Source organism: Odocoileus virginianus, chromosome 2, assembly GCF_023699985.2.
Source record: "Odocoileus virginianus isolate 20LAN1187 ecotype Illinois chromosome 2, Ovbor_1.2, whole genome shotgun sequence".
NCBI classification, from domain to species: Eukaryota; Metazoa; Chordata; class Mammalia; order Artiodactyla; family Cervidae; genus Odocoileus; species Odocoileus virginianus.
Window position 1 is genome coordinate 14,904,376 of NC_069675.1, and position 21,509 is coordinate 14,925,884.

Consider the following 21,509-nt stretch of genomic DNA (forward strand, 5'->3'; position numbering starts at 1 on the left):
AGGTTGTATTCTTTTCACAAAACCTTATAAGTAGAGCTGGGCCTACAGTTTAGTCTTCCTAGTTTAAGCTACTTTTATTCAATTGGAAGAAAAAATTAAATCAAATTTATTGAGGAATAATTTACATAAAATAAAATGCACCTACTTTAAGTGTCCAGTTTGGTGAGTTTTAACAGATAGACCCACGTAGCCACACTGTAATCAAAGTACAGAACCGTTTCCATTAGGCAGAAAAGTCACCCATACTTCTTTGCAGTCAGTCACTTTCCCTCCCTGCTTTCCATCACAGATTAGAGCTGGTCTTTTTCCATAGTTTCAAATAAATGGAATCAGATAGCATGACTATTCTGTGTCTGGTTTCTTTCACTTAGCATAGTGTTTTGAGATTCATCCTTGTTTTAATACCGACAATTAGCTCCTGTTTATTGCTGAGTGTTTATTATTTCATTGTATGGATAAGCCACAGTGTGTTTATCCATTCTGTTGGTAGACAGCTGAGGGTTTCTGGTTTTTGGCTCTTATGAATAAAGCTGTTCGGAACATTCATGTGCGAGTCTTCATCTGAATGTATGTTTTAATTTTCACAGGTAAATGCCAAGGATTGAAATGGCTTGTATTAAGTGTATTTTTAACTAGAGAAATGATCAAACTGTCTTCCGAAGTGGTTGTACTATTTCACATCCCCACCCTCAGTATATGAGAGCATTAATTGCTCTGCATCCTTGCTGGTGCTTGGTATTATCAGTTTAAAAATTTTTGGCATTTTTGTGAGTTGTGTGTAGTGATTTCTCATTGTGATTTTACTATTTTTTGATGATTAATTTTTAAAAATCTATTTTATTGAGATATAGCTTACACAGAATAATTTTAATTATATAATTTGATGGAATTTGGAAAATACTTGCACCCAACCATTGCAGTCAAGATACATTTCATGACCTAATGAAACTTAAAAGCTTTTGCACAACAAAGGAAACTATAAGCAAGGTGAAAAGACAGCCCTCAGATTGGGAGAAAATAATAGCAAACGAAGCAACAGACAAAGGATTAATCTCAAAAATATACAAGCAACTCCTCCAGCTCAACTCCAGAAAAATAAATGACCCAATCAAAAAATGGGCCAAAGAACTAAACAGACGTTTCTTCAAGGAAGACATACAGATGGCTAACAAACACGTGAAAAGATGCTCAACATCACTCATTATCAGAGAAATGCAAATCAAAACCACAATGAGGTACCATTATACGCCAGTCAGGATGGCTGCTATCCAAAAGTCTACAAGCAATAAATGCTGGAGAGGGTGTGGAGAAAAGGGAACCCTCTTACACTGTTGGTGGGAATGCAAATTAGTACAGCCACTATGGAAAACAGTGTGGAGATTTCTTAAAAAGCTGGAAATAGAACTGCCATATGACCCAGCAATCCCACTTCTGGGCATACACACCGAGGAAACCAGATCTGAAAGAGACACGTGCACCCCAATGTTCATCGCAGCACTGTTTATAATAGCCAGGACATGGAAGCAACCCAGATGCCCATCAGCAGACGAATGGATGAGGAAGCTGTGGTACATATACACCATGGAATATTACTCAGCCATTAAAAAGAATTCATTTGAATCAGTTCTAATGAGATGGATGAAACTGGAGCCCATTATACAGAGCGAAGTAAGCCAGAAAGATAAAGACCATTACAGTATACTAACACATATATATGGAATTTAGAAAGATGGTAACGATAACCCTATATGCAAAACAGAAAAAGAGACTCAGATGTATAGAACAGACTTGTGGACTCTGGGAGAAGGGGAGGGTGGGATGTTTCAAGAGAACAGCATGGAAACATGTATATTATCTAGGGTGAAACAGATCACCAGCCCAGGTTGGGTGCATGAGACAAGTGCTCGGGCCTGGTGCACTGGGAAGACCCAGAGGGATCGGGTGGAGAGGGAGGTGGGAGGGGGAACTGGGATGGGGAATACATGTAAATCCATGGCTAATTCATTTCAATGTATGACAAAAACTACTGTAATGATGTAAAGTAATTAGCCTCCAACTAATAAAAAGAAATGGAAAAAAAAAAAGATACATTTCATTACCCTCGAAAATTCCATCCTGCCCCTTTGCAGTTAATTCCACACCTTCTCTGGCCCTAAATAATCATTCACTTGCTTTCTGTGACTATAGATAGTTTACCTTTTCTAGAATTTTATGTGACTAGACTCCTATAGTATGTCCTCTTTTTATCTGGCCTCTTTTGCTCAGCATGATGTTTTTGAATTGAGATATGTCTGTGTGGTTGTATGTGTCAGTACTTTTTTTTTATTGCTGATTAGAATTTCATTAAATGCATATAGCATAATTTTTCTTTTTAATTTATTTACCTGTTGACAGACATTTGGGTTGTTTCCAGTTTTGGGCTATTACAGATAAAACTGGTATGAACACACACACACACATATATGTATATATATATATATCTTTGGGTGGACATATGTTTTGTTTCTAATAGATAACTACAAAGGAGTGGAATTGAGAGCTCATATGGTAAATATGTTTATTATGAGAAACTAGCAAACTGTTTTCTGTGGTTGTACCATTTTACATTGCTACCAGCAATGTATGAAAGCTTGAATTGTTCCAGATCCTTGGCAACAATTGGGATTGTCAGTCTTTTAAATTTTATCTATTTTATGTATGTGTACTAGTAGTTCATTCTGATTTTAATTAGTATTTTCATGTGGACTGCTATTATTGAGGATCTCTTTGTGTGCTGATTAGCCAACCTTTTGTAAAGGGTCTTTTGTAAAGTTGTTCATATTTATGTTGAGTTTTTTATCTTCTTATTAAGCTGTAATTCCATACTTTGATTACAAGCCTTTTCCCAGATATTTGTTTGGTGAGTATGTTTTCTCAGTCTGTGGCTTGACTTTTCACTTTCAAACAGTGTTTTCAAAGAGTTAGAAGTTTTTATCTGATGGTTCAAGTTTTTTTGTGTCCGAACTAAAGACTCTCTGCCTACGCCAAAGTTACAAGTCTTTTCTCCTGTGATTTCTTTCTTAGAAGTCTTTTAGTATCAGCTTTTACAGTAAGGTCTGTGATTCATTTTGATTTAATTCTTGTGTATGGTATGAGATCTGGGCAGAGCATTATTTTTTCCCAAGTGGATATACAGTTCTTCTAACATCATTTATTGAAAAAACTTTCCTTTGTTGAATCATCTAGGTACCTTGTTGAAAATCAGTTGACCATGTAATATGGGTCTGAAATTTTGGACTCTATTCTCTTCCTTTCATCTGTATTTCTGTCTTCACGTGTTGGCTTTGTAGTTGTTTTTGAAATCAAGTACTCTACCAAGTTCTCTACTTCTTCAGGCTTTATTTCTTTTTCAATTGTGTTTTCTTTTCCTTCCTATTCTAGATCTTCTTGGGAAACAGAATTGGGAATTGATGTTTCAGATTATGATTTAGAAACCGATGAGAAAGTTCTGGTTTTGAGTCCTGATGTATCGGTAGAGGAGCTTTTGCCTCATAGGCTCAATCAAACAGGGAAGAGCAGTTATTCCCTGTTATTGATGATGTCAGTGCATTCCTGTCATGTAGATGGCATGTCCTCCATTTCTACACAGTAAATTGTCCCCAAATATGTTTCACAAGAAGAACAGCCTATTGACCATGTATAGACACTGTAAAATCTTAAACAAAAAAATGTTATCCCACCCAGCAGTCTGTTGCATATAGTCTATTGATTAAATCAAACTTAGTTTTTGTTTTAAATATTTTCTTTGGTATTCCACCAGAATGTTGAGCTCAATGATGATACCGTTCTAAATGAGATAAAGTTAGCAGACTGTGAACAGTTTCAGATGCCTGATCTATGTGCTGAAGAGCTTGCTGTTATCCTTGGAATCTGGTAAGTGAATGACATACTTGGCCACCTTGAATTTCTTGCATATTGATTCTCTTGTGTTGGGGAAATCTTTGTTCAAGAAGGTCCCCAGAGTTCTGGATGAATAGGAATCTTCTAACAGTTATGAAGATAGAGAAGAGTTGGGCAACCAAGGAAAGGTTAGCGATTAGGAATCTCCTGTAAGTTGGTATACTTATCCTTCTCTTTTCTTCATAAGGAAAAGTCCTGTTAGCCTTGGCTGGGCTTCCCTTGTGGCTTAGCTGGTAAAGAATCTGCCTGCAAAGCAGGAGACGTAGGTTCAATCCCTGGGTTGGGAAGATCCCCTGGAGAAGGGAAAGGCTACCTGAATAGAATCCTAATGAAATATTTAGGAGAGGTAACTATTTTGATCTTTGAGGATATGTACATGCAGAGGATAGAATTTTTAATACAGTAGAACCTTATGTGTGGTAGAAATAGTTTTTCATTTTATGTTTTAAAGTGATTTCAAATTTGGACAAAAGTTTCAAGGGCAAGGCATTGCAAAGACTTTTTTGAGAATTATTTTCTGACATGATATTCTGTCATCCCTAAATACTTTAGTGTGTGTCTTCAACAAACAAGGGAGCTTCTGTGCGTAGCCATAATACATTTATCAAAATCAGGAAATTAGCACTCATGCTTTACTATCACTTTGTACTCAGACCCCATTCAAGTTTTGCCAGTTGTCCCAATAATCTTCTTTATAGCACAGGATCCAGTCTAGAACATATGCGTTACATTTATGTTTGTATTCTTTCTGTCAGTTTGGAATAGTTCTTCATTTTTGCTTGACTTTTATGATCTTGACACTTTGGAAATTTATAAGCCAGTTATTCTGTAGGATTACCCTCAACTTGAATTTTGTCTGATTCAGTTCAGTTTAGTTCAGTCGCTCAGTCGTGTCCAGCTCTTTGTGACCCCATGAACTGCAGCATGCCAGGCTTCCCTGTCAATCACCAACTCCTGGAGTTCACCCAGACCCATGTACATTGAGTTGATGATGCCATCCAACCATCTCATCCTCTGTTGTCCCCTTCTCCTCCTGCCCTCAATCTTTCCCAGCAACAGGGTCTTTTCAAATGAGTCAGCTCTTCACATCAGGTGGCCAAAGTATTGGAGTTTCAGCTTCAGCATCAGTCCTTCCTGTGAACATTCAGGACTGATTTCCTTTAGGATGGACTGGTTGGATCTCCTTGCAGTCCAAGGGACTCTCACAGTTCAAAAGCATCAATTCTTCGGTGTTCAACTTTCTTTATTGTCCAACTCTCACATCCATACATGACCACTGGAAAGACCATAGCCTTGACTAGACGGACCTTTGTTGGCAAAGTAATGTCTCTGCTTTTCAATATGCTGTCTAGGTTGGTCATAACTTTCCTTCCAAGGAATAAGCGTCTTTTAATTTCATGGCTGCAGTCACCATCTGCAGTGATTTTGGAGCCCAAGAAAAATAAAGTCAGCCACTGTTTCCACTGTTTCCCCATCTATTTGCCATGAAGTGATGGGACTGGATGCCATGATCTTAGTTTTCTTTTTCATTCTCCTCTTTCACCTTCATCAAGAGGCTCTTTAGTTCTTCTTCACTTTCTGCCATAAGGGTGGTGTCATCTGCATATCTGAGGTTATTGATATTTCTCCCGGCAATCTTGATTCCAGCCTGTGGTTCCTCCAGCCCAGTGTTTCTCATGATGTACACTGCATTGTCTGATTAAAAATATATATATACACAATTAAATTCACATTCTGGGACTTCCTTGGTGCCTCAGTGGTAGAGAATCCAACTGCCAGTGCAGGAGACACGTGTTCTATCCCTGGTATGGGAAGATCCCACATGCCATGGAGCAACTAAGTCCATGGGCCACAACTCCTGAGCCTGTGCACTGGAGCTAGAGTCTGGGGACCGCAAGTACTGGGCCAGCATGCTGCAACTGCTGAGGCTCCCATGGTACTTCCTGGAGCCTGCGCTCCCCAGCAGGAGAAGCCACCCCATGTGCCACAGCTAGAGACTAGCAGCTGTTCCCTGCGACCAGAGAAAAGCCTGCACAGCAGTGACGACCTAGCTCAGCCAAAAGTAAATAAAGTCACATTCTGCACCATTAGCGAGGGTCAGAGAAGGGAAGTGTTGTGGTTCTTATAACATCCCAGCAGGTGGAACACAGTTTTGAATTTTATTTTCATTCTTAATACAAATAATATTCACATACAAAGTAACTTATGTAGTATATAAACATAAGTTATATACTATAATAATAACATGAACCCACCACCCAGTTCAAGAACCTGAAGCTTGGAAATACCACTAGCTCAGTCTGTGTACGTCTTTCCCATGTCATCTTCCTCTTGTCATAAAAGGTGATCAGTGTCCTAAATTTTGTCTTTGCCATTTTCTTGCCTTTTCAAAAAATATATTTGCTCACATGTCTTTTATACTTCTCAGTCAATTATTCCTTTTGTCTTTCAGCTTTATAAAAGCGGTATGTTACTATATGTAGTTGTCTGTGATGTGTTTTTTTCTCTCACCAGTGTCTTTATGTGACTTATCCGTGTTGTTATATATAGCTGCAGTTTACTTTGCAGTGTAGCGTTCTGTTGGGTATTTCACAGTGATCTGATTTCCTTTTTGGACACTGGATTGTTAACAGATCTTTCCTGTTACACACAATATTACTATGGATATTTGTATGTATGATTCCCGGTATAGCTATTGAATTTCTGTTGGGCTCTATATCTAGGCTGGGATTACTGAGGTTAGGATATGTGAATGTTCACTTTACAAGATAGTGCTGAATTGTTTTCCAAGATTATTCATACTTGGATCACCAGGATCTAAGAATTCCCATTGTTCCGGCTCTTTGAGAACTTCTTAATCTTTGCCTGTCTCATGGTGATAGTAAATTTTGTTTTGCATGAGTTTAATAAATAGGAATTGGTGCCATATTCTTTTCATTTTCTTTGTGGAGTGGCACAGATTAGATTTTGTTTTTTCTTATAAACTGTGTTGACATTTAGTACACCACCACAGTTACTTGTTAGCATTTTATTACTTTTGTGCTTATCTTTGGCACAGTCATCTCTACATTTGTAAATAATACAATAATAATATGTGCTTTCAAATATATAAATATAGTTTACTTGCCTCTTTAAAAATTGTATTTCGTTCATTATGACATGCATTCTGGAATTGATTTGCTTTTTTATTTTTTAAATTTAAAGCACCGATCTCCAGAAGAATAACCCAGTGCACAAGTTAACTGAAGAGGAGCTGCTGGCCTTTACATCAGTGAGTGATGTCTTTGTCCTTTCTGTTTCTTTTTTTTTTTCTTGTAAATTATTTGCCTCTGGTATGTTCTTGCCTCAGATTGCTCATGTTGAAATACTGTCACCTAAGGAGTTTGAGTAAACTCCGGGAGTTGGTGATGGACAGGGAGGCCTGGCGTGCTGTGATTCACGGGGTCGCAAAGAGTTGGACACGACTGAGTGACTGAACTGAACTGAAGGAAATTAAGGCAGAAAAAAAAGCTTATCATGTTAGTTTCCAAGCTGCATGTATCTTGATGCTGGTTTAGACATAAGCATTTTAAAATTTTTATTTATTTTTAATTGGAAGATAATTGCTTTACAATGTTGTGTTGGTTTCTGCCATACGTCAACATGAATCAGCCATAGGTATGCATGTGCTGCCTCCCTCCTGCCTCCTACTCCATCCCACCCCTTTAGGTGTCAGAGAGCACTGGGTTTGAGCTCCCTGCATCGCAGCGAATTCCCCCTGGCTGTCTGTTTTACGTATAATAGTGTGTATGTTTCAGTGCTATTCTCTCAATTTGTCCCAACCTCTCCTTTCCCCACTGTGTCTGCCAGTCTGTCCTCTACGGACATAAGCATTTTTGTTTGTACTTGCTTGAATTTAAGAGCAGTGAGTAAATATTTCTTGTTCTTTGATCTTTGTTTGCAGGGCTGAGTCCAGTATCTTGCACATAATATGTGCTCGATAAATACTTGTTGACTGAGTAAATGAAGTGACAGAGCAAGAGTTTGAATCTTTACTCCAAAGTCAGTGTAATGTGCAACTCTTTTGGTTAAAATTTGAGGGTGATGCTCCATGGATGTAGTGGGACCGAGGGGTTCAGAGAGCGAGGGGCAGAAACAGGAGAGCATGGGTTATGGAGGCTAAGGCAGGAGACAGTGTCGAGAGCAAGGGGCACTTGTCAGCGTTCGGCAGTGGAGAGCAGTCAGAAGGAAAGGCTCAGACTTTGATGGCTGGAGTGCATTGCTTATCTCTATGACAGGTTTGGTGAAATTGCTGTGTAGTCACCTCACTACAGAGAAATAAGGAGAGAATGGTGTGTGAGAAAAATAAAGTTGATAGATAAAGACCACAGTTGGAAAAAATGATTGTGAAAAGGAAAGACAGGAGAATAGATGTTTGAGGGTTTGATATCAAAGAAGGCTTTTCAGAAGAGGAAGGCCACAGAACAAGAGGGCTGTCAGTATCTTTTTAGCTTTATAGATGAAAAGATACACACGCCTTTAATGAACCCAACTTGCTCAGGATTCATCATTTTTTCAAAGGCATTTTTATTATTGTAGTTAGGGATCAAGTTAGAATTCTGGTGTTTTTTTCCTTTATTATTTTTCAGATAAGGCAGAACTAAAGTACTTTTATCTCGTAGGGAGAAAGGCTAACTTACTTTGTGCTGTAAAATAAATCTTGCAAGTTACTATTTCCTACATATAGTTTTAGAACTGGTCAATGTTAATCTTCAGAGTTCGAGTGCCTGTTTTAGTTTCCCACTTCAGTATTGTTAGAAATCTGCTGATTTTCGTTATAGCATATGTGTGTTTAGGTAACTGTGTGGAGTGTTCCTAATAGTTGTTACATAAATGGTAAGGAATTTGACAAGTAAAGTGTTAAACTTTTTTTAAAAGATATATTTAAAAAATTATTATGCACCTCTTATTTATTTGTTCAACATAGATTGAATACTTAACACACACTTTAATCCTTAAAACTTAAGGCATTGTGCTGGTTATTGAGGATATAGCAGCCTTTTCCCTCCTGGAATTTTCATCAGTTTACATTCTTGTGAGGGAAATAAATGGTAGACAAAGAAAGACAGATGTTTGATAGAAGTACTCATTGTAGACATAAAACAGTGTAGCAGAGGAAGAATGGGTTAGGGATGGCTATTTTAGGAGAGACAGTGTGGGAGCGTGATGTTGAACACGAGTCTTCCTGATGTGAGGCACTGGGAAGGACATGTGGGGTCTGGTGTGGTCTTGAGTCAGTGTTGGGAAGTACAGAGCTGGATGGGGACAGTCACTGGTGTGTAGATGGTAAGTGATGACCCGGGTGCTTGGGCCCATTCTGATGACAGAGGTAAACAAGATGCAGCCTATGATAGGAAGTGTTCTTGTTGACCTCTCATGGGAGGGTGATCAGCAGAAACATCTTCTTGAGATTGGCTTCTTAAGCACATTATTGTGGAATATAGATTATCCACAGTTAACCTGAAATGACATGAAAGCACTCTCATCACATTCAAGCAGTTAACTTAGTTTTTAGTGCTTTTCGTGGATGTGATATATTTCTTCTTTTCTTTAACCTTTCTTTTCTTCTTTTTCTTTTTCTTTCCTTCCCCCCGCTTTTTTAAATTAAATACATTTATTTATGTAGCTGTGCTGGATCTTGAGTTGTAGCGTATGGGATCTAGTTCTCTGACCAGGGATTGAACCCAGGTCCCCTGCATTGGGAGCGCAGAGTCTTAGCCACTGTACTACCAGAGAAGTCCCTCCCTTCCTTTTCTTTTTCTTTCCCTGTTCTTGTTCCTCTATAAAGTGAGGTACAATATTGCTGAAGTAGTTAACTCTAGTAACCTCTGCTGGTAGGTAACTCACCCCTCCTAGCTTGTAGTAAAGGTTGTATACTCTGGTTTTATGTTTTCCCCCCAGGGCTTCATGATACATAATTGTTTTGCTCTTCTCCTCTAGATCTCCTCCACGTCAGCACTGACCTGAGAACTGATGTCTTTTTCAGGAAAAGCTGTTGAGTGAAAGTGCTCTTTAGTGCCAGGCCTAACACTTTCGAAGAGATGAGTTGGTTAATGCCAAATAAATTTTTAATTGATGAAAAGGAAGGCAAGGAACTTAAGAGAGAGGAGGGCTCTGAGGAGCCCCATGCATACTTTGGGCTGTATAACACCCATTCATTCCTTGTCCCAAGTGAAGCATACAGAATACTCCAGAAAAACCAAGTCACCTCTTCCTTTTGTCATTCAGTCTTTCCTCTTATCCCTTCCTGTGCATGAATCTGAAACAGATAATAAGGTGAGTTGTAAGTGGCCCCTGGTTTCAATAATTTCACTATAATTTATATCCTAAATAATTGTATATCCTGTACATAAATATCCTTTATTTATATCCTGTATAACTGCTGAGGAGTATCTGAGGCAAGAGGGACCACTTTTAGCTGCTACCCTGCTTCTGAATTATCTTTTAACAAAAATCATATTTGGGCTCACTGTAATTACTTAGGTGTATGTCTTATCTTCCCTCTAAAACTCTAAACTTCCAGATCTAGGGATGGTCTCTGTCCTTCTCTGGGTCTTCTACAAGGCCTGCTACAACGCTTTACTCATGGTTCTTGCTCAAGAGAAGTATGCAGAACACGGGAATGAATGAAGTATACTAGAAGCAGAAACTGGAGCTGCACTGCTCCACGTAGTTCCACGGTGTAGGGAGTGTGACCCCCCAGGGTACTACCGACACCTGGTGTGTCCTTCTCATCTTTCTCTTCTGTAAAATGAGGCAGGACATGATGGGTCCCTCCCTCAGCACTGAAAACTTGTCCTTAGGGTCAGATTACAGAATGTGTGTGAGAATCTTCAGAGTGGGCAGATAGACGCCCCCACAGCCCTCAGTGGTGAGTCAGGTTATCTGGTCGCTGGTTTGTAGGAGCATACCACTGTTTTCAAGGAATAGGACTTTCTAAGTGCATAAGGGGTATTTGGAATTGGCTGTAGATGTGGAGGAAAAGGGAGTAGAGAGGAGAGAGGCCACATTCTTTTTGTGAGCATCCATCTCCCTCCTCTGGCTACAGCATGGTACCTGGGGTCTGGAGTTGTGAACTCTTGAGGCTGTGAGGTGTCTCTCTCTGTTGACAGGAGAGCGAGTCCAGTAGAAATCTCACTACCCCTGCCAGAGGATTGTGAGCACTTGGAGGGACAGGAACCACAGTTAGTGAACATCTGATAAATACTTGGGAACCAAATGAGTGGCTTATTGGTCCTGAATTTTGTTCAGTTTTCATCAGCTGTCCTAAAGTTTACTAAAATAGTGGTGAAATCTCTTTTCTGGAAGAATTTTTGCCAGTGTTTCCAAGTTGGTGTAGCATGTTGAGATATGTATGAGATGCACTGGGAAAAGGTTTTAATTCAGCAATGGCAGAAGATTGTCCTAAGAGGAATACTTTCCCTTTTTTATTAACATTGTCATTATGTCATGCTATTCCGAGACATTCTTTCCTCACATTTCAGGAAAGCTGAATGAGTCATAGTAAAAATAACCCACATTGTTCTAAAGAGCCATTTATGTTGTATCGGCTTGATAATTTAAAATTAGCTGCGTTATCTATGTTATTTCCTTTCAGATGAGCCAAGTCAGTGACATTCAGTAATGCTTTTAATTTCCTTTCATTGTTGAAAATGGGAACAATTTAGTTAATTCATACAGGTGTTTCAGTTTTCATTGGCAAAAGTTTTGCTGAAGTGTGAATTGATACTGGCAGCCTGCCTTCTGACTGTCTGCCTGAAGCCCCAAGGACTCTAAATGAAAAATGGAAAAAGACCTTTGGAAGTTGCAGATTAAATTGTACATATTTTCTCTTTCTGCTATTAATTTTAAAGCTATTTAATAATTACTTAACTGTGAACTTAAAAGTTTGCTAGCCATTTTTACAGATAAAAATGATACTTTTTTTTTCTTTTAGGGTATACTTATTTCTTACTTTTAATTTTTTAAGATAGGCAATATAACTGCAAGATATCCATGATACTTCTGATAGTTTGTCCTCATATTAGATGATGACATGTCTGTCTGTATTAAGCAGAGTAACCCAAGATTTTCATTTTCTTTCTGGTTTGAATACTTGTCCCCTCAGGTGTTACTCATGCATTTTAATTTAATGGGTATTCTGATCATGGGCCTGGTAGCTATATCTGGGTGATAACTTGGTAGCTTTTAGAGAAGCAGGAGATGGGTATGCTTTGTTTCAGTTTGTGGGTAAACTATTTTTAAACAAAGGCTTAAAAATTTTTTTTGACTGGAGTTGTACTAGGTTACTTGTATATATCCTATTTCAAGAATAGAGAAAGAATGAGTGCTCTTCTTAACATCATCTACTCTGGTAACTGCTGGACATCTTTTCTTCACAGTTAACCATGGCTTAAATTTAATGCTTATTTGTGGGTTTATTTCTAGCCATGTTGGAGTAACTGGTACTGAATGTGAACACTTGCAAACAGCCACAGATCTGGGGCAAAATATATGAAATAACAGTGTATCAAAAGGATAATCTTTAATCCAATTTTCTGATGATGACCCGCCTTCTGACAAAACGTGGTCCACTGGAGAAGAGAATGGCAAACCACTTTAGCATTCTTGCCGTGAGTACAGTATGAAAAGATGAACTGAAAGATGAACTCCGCAGGTTGGCAGGCGCCTAATGTGCTACTGGAGAAGAGCGGAGAAGTGGCTGGAGAGGAATGAAGAGGTTGAGCCAAAGCAGAAACAGCACAGTTTTGGATGGTCTGGTGGTGAAAGTGAAGTCTGATGCTGTAAAGAACAGTATTGCAGAGGAACCTGGAGTGTCAGGTCCATGAATCAAGGTAAATTGGAAGCGGTCCAACAGGAGATGGCAAGAGTGAACATCGACATTTTAGGAATCAGTGAACTAAAATGGATTGGAATGGGCAAATTTAACTCAGATGATCATTATATCTACTACTGTGGGCAAGAGTCCCTTAGAAGAAATGGAGTAGCCCTCATTGTCAACAAAAGAATCCTAAATGCAGTACTTGAATGCGGTCTCAAAAGCAACAGAATGATCTTGGTCCATTTCCAAGGCAAACCATTCAGTATCACAGTAATCCAGGCCGATGCCCCAACCTCTAATGTTGAAGAAGCTGAATCTGAATGGTTCTATGAAGAACTACAAGACCTTCTAGAACTAACACCAAAAAAAAAAAGAAAAATGTCCTTTTCTTCATAGGGGATTGGAATGCGAAAGTAGGAAGTCAAGAGATACCTGGAGTAATGGGCAAGTTTGGCCTTGGAGTACAGAAAGAAGCAGGGGAAAGGCTAACAGAGTTTTGCCAAGAGAATGCACTGGTCATAGCAAACACCCTCTTCCAACAACACAAGAGAAGACTCTACACATGGACACCACCAGACGGTCAATACCAAAATCAGATTGACTGTATTTTTTGCAGCCAAAGATGGAGAAGCTCTTATATATAGTCAGCAAAAACAAGACTGGGAGCTGACTGTGGCTCAGATCATGAACTCCTTATTGCAAAATTCAGACTTAAATTGAAGAAAAGTAGGGAAAACCACTAGGCCTTTCAGGTATAACCTAAATCAAATCCCTTATGATTCTACAGTGAAAGTTACAAATAGATTCAAGGGATTAGATCTGATAAAATGCCTGAAGAACTGTGGACAGAGGTTCATTACATTGTACAGGAGGCGATGATCAAAACCATCCCCAAGCAAAATAAATGCAAAAAGGCAAAATGGTTGTCTGAGGAGGCCTTACAAACAGCTGAGAGAAGAAGAGACGTGAAAGGCAAAGAGAAAAGGAAAGATATACCCATCTGAATTCAGAGTTCCGAAGAATAGCAAGGAGAGATAAGAAAGCTTTCTAAACTGAACAATCCAAAGAAACAGGAAAACAATAGAATGCGCAAGACTAGAGATCTCGTTGAGAAAATTAGAGATCCCAAGGGAACATTTCATGCAAAGATGGGCACAATAAAGGACAGAAATAGTATGGACCTAACAGAAGCAGAAGATATTAAGAAGAGGTGGCAAGAATACACAGAAGAACTAAACAAAAAAGATGTTAATGACCCAGATAATCACGATGGTGTGATCACTCACCTAGAGCCAGACATCCTGGAGTGTGAAGTCAAGTGGACCTTAGGAAGCATCACTATGAACAAAGCTAGTGGGGGTGATGGAATTCCGGTTGAACTATTTCAAATCCTAAAAGATGATGCTGTGAAAGTACTGCTATGCCAGCAAATTTGGAAAACTCAGCAGTGGCCACAGGACTGGAAAAGGTCAGTTTTCAATCCAGTCCCAAAGAAGGGCAATGCCAAACAGTGTTCAGACTACTGCACAATTGCACTCATTTCATATGCTAGCAAGGTAATGCTCAAAATCTTTCAAGCTAGGCTTCAACAGTATCAGTATGTGAACTGAGAACTTCCAGATGTACAAGCTGGATTTAGCAAAGGCAGAGGAGCCAGAGATCAGATTACCTATGATCCATTGGATCACAGAAAAAGCTAGAGAAAGCAATCTACTGCTGCTTCATTGACTATGCCAAAGCCTATGACTGTGTGGATCTCAACAAACTGTGGAAAATTCTTAAAAGAGATGGGAATACCAGACCACCTTACCTTCCTCCTGCAAAATCTGTATATGCAGGTCAAGAAGTAACAGTACCAAATATGAAAAATGGACTGGTTCAAAATTGTGAAAGGAGTCCGTCAAGAGTGTATATTGTCACCTTGTTTATTTAACTTATATGGAGAGTACATCATGCGAAATTCCAGGTTGGGTGAAGCACAAGCCGGAATCAAGATTGCAGGGAGAAATATCAATAACCTCAGATGTGCAGATGACACCACCCTTATGGCAGAAAGTGAAGAGGAACTGAAGAACCTCTTGTTAAAGTTGAAAGAGGAGAGTGAAAAAGCGGGCTTAAAACTCAACATTCAAAAAACTAAGATCATGGCATCTCGTCCCATCACTTCATGGTAAGTAGATGGGGAAACTGTGAAAAGAATGTACAACTTTATTATCTTGGGCTCCAAAATCACTGCAGATTGTGATTTCAGTCATGAAGTTAAAAGATGCTTTCTACTTGGAAGAAAAGCAATGACAAGCCTAGAAATCATATTAAAAAGTGAAGACGTTACTTGCCTAAAGAGGTCTGTATAGTCAAACCTATGGTTTTTCCAGTAGTCATGTATGAATGTGAGAGTTGGACCGTAGAGAAGGCTGAGCGCTGAAGAATTGATGCTTTGGAACTGTGGTGTTGGAGAAGACTCGAGAGTCCCTTGGCCTACAAGGAAATCAAACCAGTCAGTCCTGAATATTCACTGGAGGGACTGATGCCGAGGCTGAAACTCCAATCCTTTGGCCACCTGATGTGAAGAACTGACTCATTGGGAAAGATCGTGATGCTGGGAAAGATTGAAGGCAGAAGGACAAGGGGACGACAGAGGACGAGATGGTTGGATGGCATCACCGACTCAGTGGACTTGAGTTTGAGCAAGCTCCGGGAGATGGTGAAGGACGGAAAGACTGGCATACTGCAGTCCATGGGATTGCAAAGAATTGTATACGACTGAATGACTGAAGAACAACAAAAAGGATAATTAGTCATGACCAGATAGTTTTTACCTCAGGAATGCAAAATTGGTTTAACATTAAATAGTCATTGAAGTTCATCTTTTAATGCAGTCAAGGAGAAACATTGAATGATCATCTCAGTATATTTATTTATTTCAGCATTTGGAAAAACTCAATATTCTTTCATTATAAAAAAGTTAGCAAACTCTGAGTAGAAGAGAATATCAATCTGATAAAGGGTTTCTGTGAAAAATCTAGAGTTAAAGTCACCATTAATGAAAAACAATTTTTTTTCCTCTGAGGTCAGAAAAGTGGCACTTCTTCTTTGAACCGAAAATTCCAGCTAGTGCAATAAGACGTGACAAAGATCCAGAGGGAGTGCAGATTGGAAAGAAATATGTAAAATTATCATTATGCGTAGACAACACAATTCTTTACGTGGGAAACCCTAAAGAATAGACGTGAAAGCTACTATAATTAATAAGCAACGTGTGAGAATACAAGGTCAATATAAAAAAGTCAGTTATGTTTATATATACTAGCAGTAATAATTAGGAAAATAATTTTAAAACCACACAATAGCATAAAATATCAAATATTTAGTGATGAATTTGACTTAACTGTAAGACCTGTATACTAAAAATGACAAATATTGCTTTAGGAAATTGAAGAAATTTAAATAAGTGGGGAGACTTAACCATGTTCATGGATTGAAAGGCTTAATATTGTTGAATTGACAATTCTTCCAGAATTACACAATAATAAATCCAGTAGCAATCAAAATCCAGGTTAACCCCCCCCCGCCCCCGCCTCCACCTTTTGTTTTTCTTAGAAGTTGACAGGCTGATTCTAAAATTTTTTGGAGTGCTTCTGTGATGGCCAAGTAAGTTCTTTGGGACCATTTGTCTGCAGATAAAAATTATAAGCTATGGACAAAAAAAAAAAAATACTACCTGATAACATAAGGATAAACAAATGACCCGTTAAGAGAAGCTAAGATGGTTAATATCACTAGTCATTGGGAAAATGCAAATTAAAACCACAACAGTATACAACTGTCTACCACTTAAAAGGTGTGTTACCATGTGAGGTAGTTGAAATCCTCATACATGGTAAATGTAATGTGATATAATATGGCACCACCACTTTGGAACACAGTTTGGCATTTTCTCATTCAGTTAATTATCAATTCCACCTTCAGGTATTTATCTGTGTGAAATGAAAATGTATAGCTCCACAAAGATTTACACAAATGTTCATAGCTGTTTAATTTGTAAGAGCTTAAAACTCGAAACAGTGCAAATGTCCATCAACAAGTGAATGATAAACTGCAGTATATGAATTTTTTAAATGTAATGATAAGTTAAAAAACAGTCTCAAGATTCATATGTGTTCATAGTATATTTTATAACTTGCATTTTAGTTATGCTTTATCTTCTTTGTGTATCATATAATAAAAAATAAAGTCTAAAAACCATTCTGCGCAATAGCAATATCATTTAAATATTATTTGATAAACCATTTTAAGGAATAGACAGCACTGACATCATTGTGTACATTTACTTTTAAAGTGAATTTACTGTTGTTTATTAGGCTGGTGAGAGGCAGAATCAGTAATGTGAAGAAAATATAATGCGAAGGAAAAAACCTTACTTCAGTGGGTCTTCCAGTCCCCAGATAGGAGAAATATAAGGGGATTATAGTTAAGATGGTAATACATTCAATATGGAGGAGTCTTATTCAAACTCATGGTTTTGTGCTTCTGCTTTTGGCCATCGTTGAAGCTAAGTGTTAGGCCATCTGACATTATGAGTTAACGTGGTGTTAAAGGATGAAAAATTCAGTTCAAAAATAATTTGTATGGTTTAAATATGTCTGCTTTTCATGACCGTGTGAAAGGTGCATCTGGCAGTGTTGATGAAATAGCATCTCCAGAATGCAGGAGATCTTTCTTGTTTGAGGCAACTGAGTGACCACCAGCTAGAACTGCCTGGTGTCTGCTTTGTGTATGAAGATTTGCAGAGTGGAGAAAAGAGCTTTGAGAGCTTTGTAATAGCAGGAGATCCAGAATCTCAGGATTTGCCAAGCATGCTGGTAGATACTGTGGAAGAAATAAAGGTATAAAACATAAGACATGCCTTCATGGAATTTTTAATTTAGCCAAGATCCGATAAACTTACGAAAATGTAATTAACAATACCAGGCAACTTAAATTACAGTGATAGCACAGATAAATCCCTAACTGCTTAGAAAAGAAGAAAATATTTGGAATAGGGCAGTCAAAGAAGGCTTTGTTACCTCAGGGAGGATTAGAGGGGCCTTGAAACATAAGGGATCTAGATGGAGTGATAATGTGAGCAAAGGCAAGGAAATATGTGAGCCGTGTGGCTTTGTTGGGAGGTTGGTTTAGAGCAGTAGTAGGACTTGGGGGAAAAACAGCTTCGATTTTTAAATGGTCTACAAAGCAAGGACAGAGTGTTTGGGCCACTGTTCTATGTCTGCTGGGAGTAATTTATAGGCTACATTTGGAATTTAAGCTTACTGTCATTTGGTACTGATTTTAACAAATGAATGCTCTTTTAAATTGCTCATTAAGAAAGGGGAGTAATTTTGCTTTTTATAATGTTTCTTTGATCCTTGCTTTTATAAGGTCAGCCTGACCTGGGTGGGCATCATTTGATTTGGCCTTAGTATAGCCAAGCAGTTACACGCTCACAGGAGAGCTCTGAGTTGCTTTGATTTATATGTGGAGAAAGCAACTATCTGAAAGCTCCTTCATATTTAAAGGAACAGACTGGCTATCTGTCCTGTAAAGGGTCCTAGTGACCTCTGGAAGAAGAATGTTTGAAATGTTCAGTGATAAGAATGAAAGGAAATTGTTTTTAATAGAAACAACACTCCAGGTCCTCTTTGATGGTGTTACAGAATTTTCTTTACTACTTTTCTGGGAGTGAGGGCAGAGTTGCATATGGTGGGAAATTGTGAGCTAAATAAAATCATGCCTGACTACATAACATGTCATACTGTTAAATTTTAGTGTGAGGTAAAGTGATATTCATTGACTTTCATTTCAGGTAATGGCATTTCCTCAGATGGTAGATGATTACAACTCCTTTTTTTAATCCGAGCCCAAGCATCAGCTCAGGTGGCATATCTCAGTGAGAAACTCCTGCTGAGGCATGCAGAGTGTCTCCCTTTTGTTCACAAGGTATCTTGTTACACTCCTTATCAATAGTTGCTGAAGTGAATTGATTCTTTAACTTATAAAACATTTTAACTATAAATAAAAGAGTTTATTTCAACTTTTACAGCAACAGTAGACATATTAAAGTGTATATGAAAAGTTATACACTTGTAAAAACCTACTGACTCAATGAACCACCTTTTGGAGGTTTTGGTCAATGAGATATGAGCAGTGAGAGAACTTTTAAGAGACACACAAATGTTACCATTCATTTTTTAGGGGGTTTCTGACCTCTGCCCTGGTGTGTGAAAGTGGTAGAAATTCCATCTTACATACAAGTTTGTTTGCAAATGGCACAGTGTTATGTAGCATTGTCCTGATTCTCAAATTGCTTCCAGTTGAAAATACCAAATTTCTTAAGAGTCTGATTTTTACTGTATTTTTAGATAGTACTCAATTTAGTGAGCCAGTATTTAATCAAATTGCTTTAGTTAATATATTCCAGGTAAAAATAAATGAACTTGTAAAATATAGCACTTGGAACTGCATGATTCCATTTGTATGAGTTACCTAGAGTAGTGAAATTCACAGAAACAGCAAGTAGCATGGTGTTTGCACCTGGGTGGGGTGAGGACAATGGGGAAATGTTTAATGGGTATAGAGTTTCAGTTGCAAGATGAGAAGAAATCTAGAGATTAGTTGTACAACTATGTGGATATATATAATTAAACTGTACATTTAAAGATGGTCAAGATGGTACATTTTATGTTACATATATCTTAACTACCATTAAAAAAAAATTGAGCTTCTTGATAAAGATGAAAAAGGAGAGTGAAAAAGCTGGCTTAAAACTCAACATTCAAAAAGCTAAGATTGTGGCATCTGGTCCCATCACTTCATGGCAAATATATGGGGAAACAGTGGCAGACTTTATTTTCTTGGGCTCCAAAATCACTACAGATGGTGACTGTTGCCATAGAATTAAGACGCTTGCTCCTTGGAAGAAAGGCAATGACAATGACAAACCTAGACAACATATTAAAAAGCAGAGACACTCTTTCCCTTCGGCAGGCCACTGAAGATCCTGGTGTCGCCATGGGCCACCGCCCCGCCCGGTGTTACCGATATTGTAAGAACAAGCCGTACCCAAAGTCCCGCTTCTGCTGAGGTGTCCCTGTTGCTAAGATCTGCATCTTTGACTTGGGGCGTAAGAAGGCCAAAGTGGATGAGTTCCCACTGTGTGGCCACATGGTGTCCTCTGAAGCCCTGGAGGCTGCCCGTATTTGTGCCAACAAGTTCATGGTGAAAAGCTGTGGCAAAGATAGTTTTCACATCCGAGTGTGGCTCCACCCCTTCCATGTCATCCGCATCAACAAGATGTTGTCTTGCGCTGGAGCTGATAGACTCCAGACAGGTATGCGCAGTGCCTTTGGAAAGCCCCAGGGCACAGTGGCCAGGGTCCACATTGGCCAGGTCATAATGTCCATCCACACCAAGCTGCAGAACAAAGAGCATGTGATTGAAGCCCTCCGCTGGGCCAAGTTCAAGTTCCCTGGCCGTCAGAAGATCCACATCTCCAAGAAGTGGGGATTTACCAAGTTCAATGTGGATGAATTTGAGAACATGGTGGCAGAAAAGCGACTCATCCCGGACGGCTGTGGGGTCAAATACATCCCTAATCGTGGTCCCCTGGACAAAGTGGCAGGCCCTGCACTCATGAGCATCAGCTCTGTTCCCTCCTTAATCACGCTCACCAATAAATGCTATTTCCTGTCAAAAAAAAAAAAAAAAAACAAACAGAGACATTATTTGCCTACAAAGGTCTGTGTAGTCAAAGCTATGGTTTTTCCAGTAATCATATATGGATGTGAGAGTTGGACCATAAAGAAGGCTGAGCATGGAAGAATTAATGCTTTTGAACTGTGGTGTTGGTGAAGACCCTTGAAAATCCCTTGGACTGCAAGGAGATTAAACCAGTCAATCCTAAAGGAAGTCAACCCTGAATATTCATTGGAAGGGCTGATACTGAAGCCCCAATACTTTGGCCACCTGATGTGAAGAGCTAACTCATTTGAAAAGACCCTGATGCTCAGAAACGTTGAAGGCAGGGGGAGAAGGGGACAATAGAGGTTGAGATGATTGGATGCTATCACTGATTCAATGGACATAAGTTTAAGCAAACTCAGGGTGGTGAAGGACAGGGACACCCAGCGTGCTGTCCATAGTGTCGCAGAGTTGGACGCAACTGAGTGACTGATCAGCAGCAACAGAACATTATTAAGAGAAATTCATAAGAACCTAAATAAATGGAGGGATATACAGTATTCATATTCATGGGATATACAGTATTTATATACGGTACTCAATATTGAAATTTCAGGTCTTCTCAAATTAACCTCCGTTTTCAATGCACTCTAACAGAATCCCAGTGACTTGATTTTTGTTGTTATTGTTTCCTTTGTTGCTGCTGCTGCTGTTCTTTTGATTTTGGGGGCTCAAGCTGACTTTAAAATTCACACGGAAATGCAAAGGGCTGAGAATAGCTAAGGGAGTCATGGAGAACAGAGTTGGAGTACTTAGGTTGGCAGATACCAAGACGGCTTATAAAACTGTATCAATTAATACAGCTTAGCATGTAGTGGTTTTTGGACTGGCAGCATCAGCATCACCTGGGAGCTTGTTAGAAATGGAATTTCTCCGGCTTCACTTCACACCCTATTGAATCCGAGTCTCTGAGGCTGTGGCCAAGGAGTCTGTG

At 38.9% G+C, this 21,509-nt stretch overlaps 1 protein-coding gene and 1 pseudogene across 2 annotated transcripts in view; both read left to right on the forward strand.

Moving 5' to 3' along the window:
• The window catches only part of TTC27 (tetratricopeptide repeat domain 27), a 162,487-nt gene that overhangs the window by 38,261 nt on the left and 102,717 nt on the right, over positions 1 to 21,509 (forward strand). For both annotated transcript variants that reach the window (XM_070476658.1, XM_020880848.2), the window contains exons 8-9: positions 3,800 to 3,912; positions 7,144 to 7,210. In XM_070476658.1, coding sequence (XP_070332759.1) covers positions 3,800 to 3,912; positions 7,144 to 7,210 — 180 coding nt within the window. The remainder of the gene's footprint in view (positions 1 to 3,799; positions 3,913 to 7,143; positions 7,211 to 21,509) is intronic.
• Positions 19,564 to 20,548, forward strand: LOC110129459 (large ribosomal subunit protein uL16-like; annotated as a pseudogene).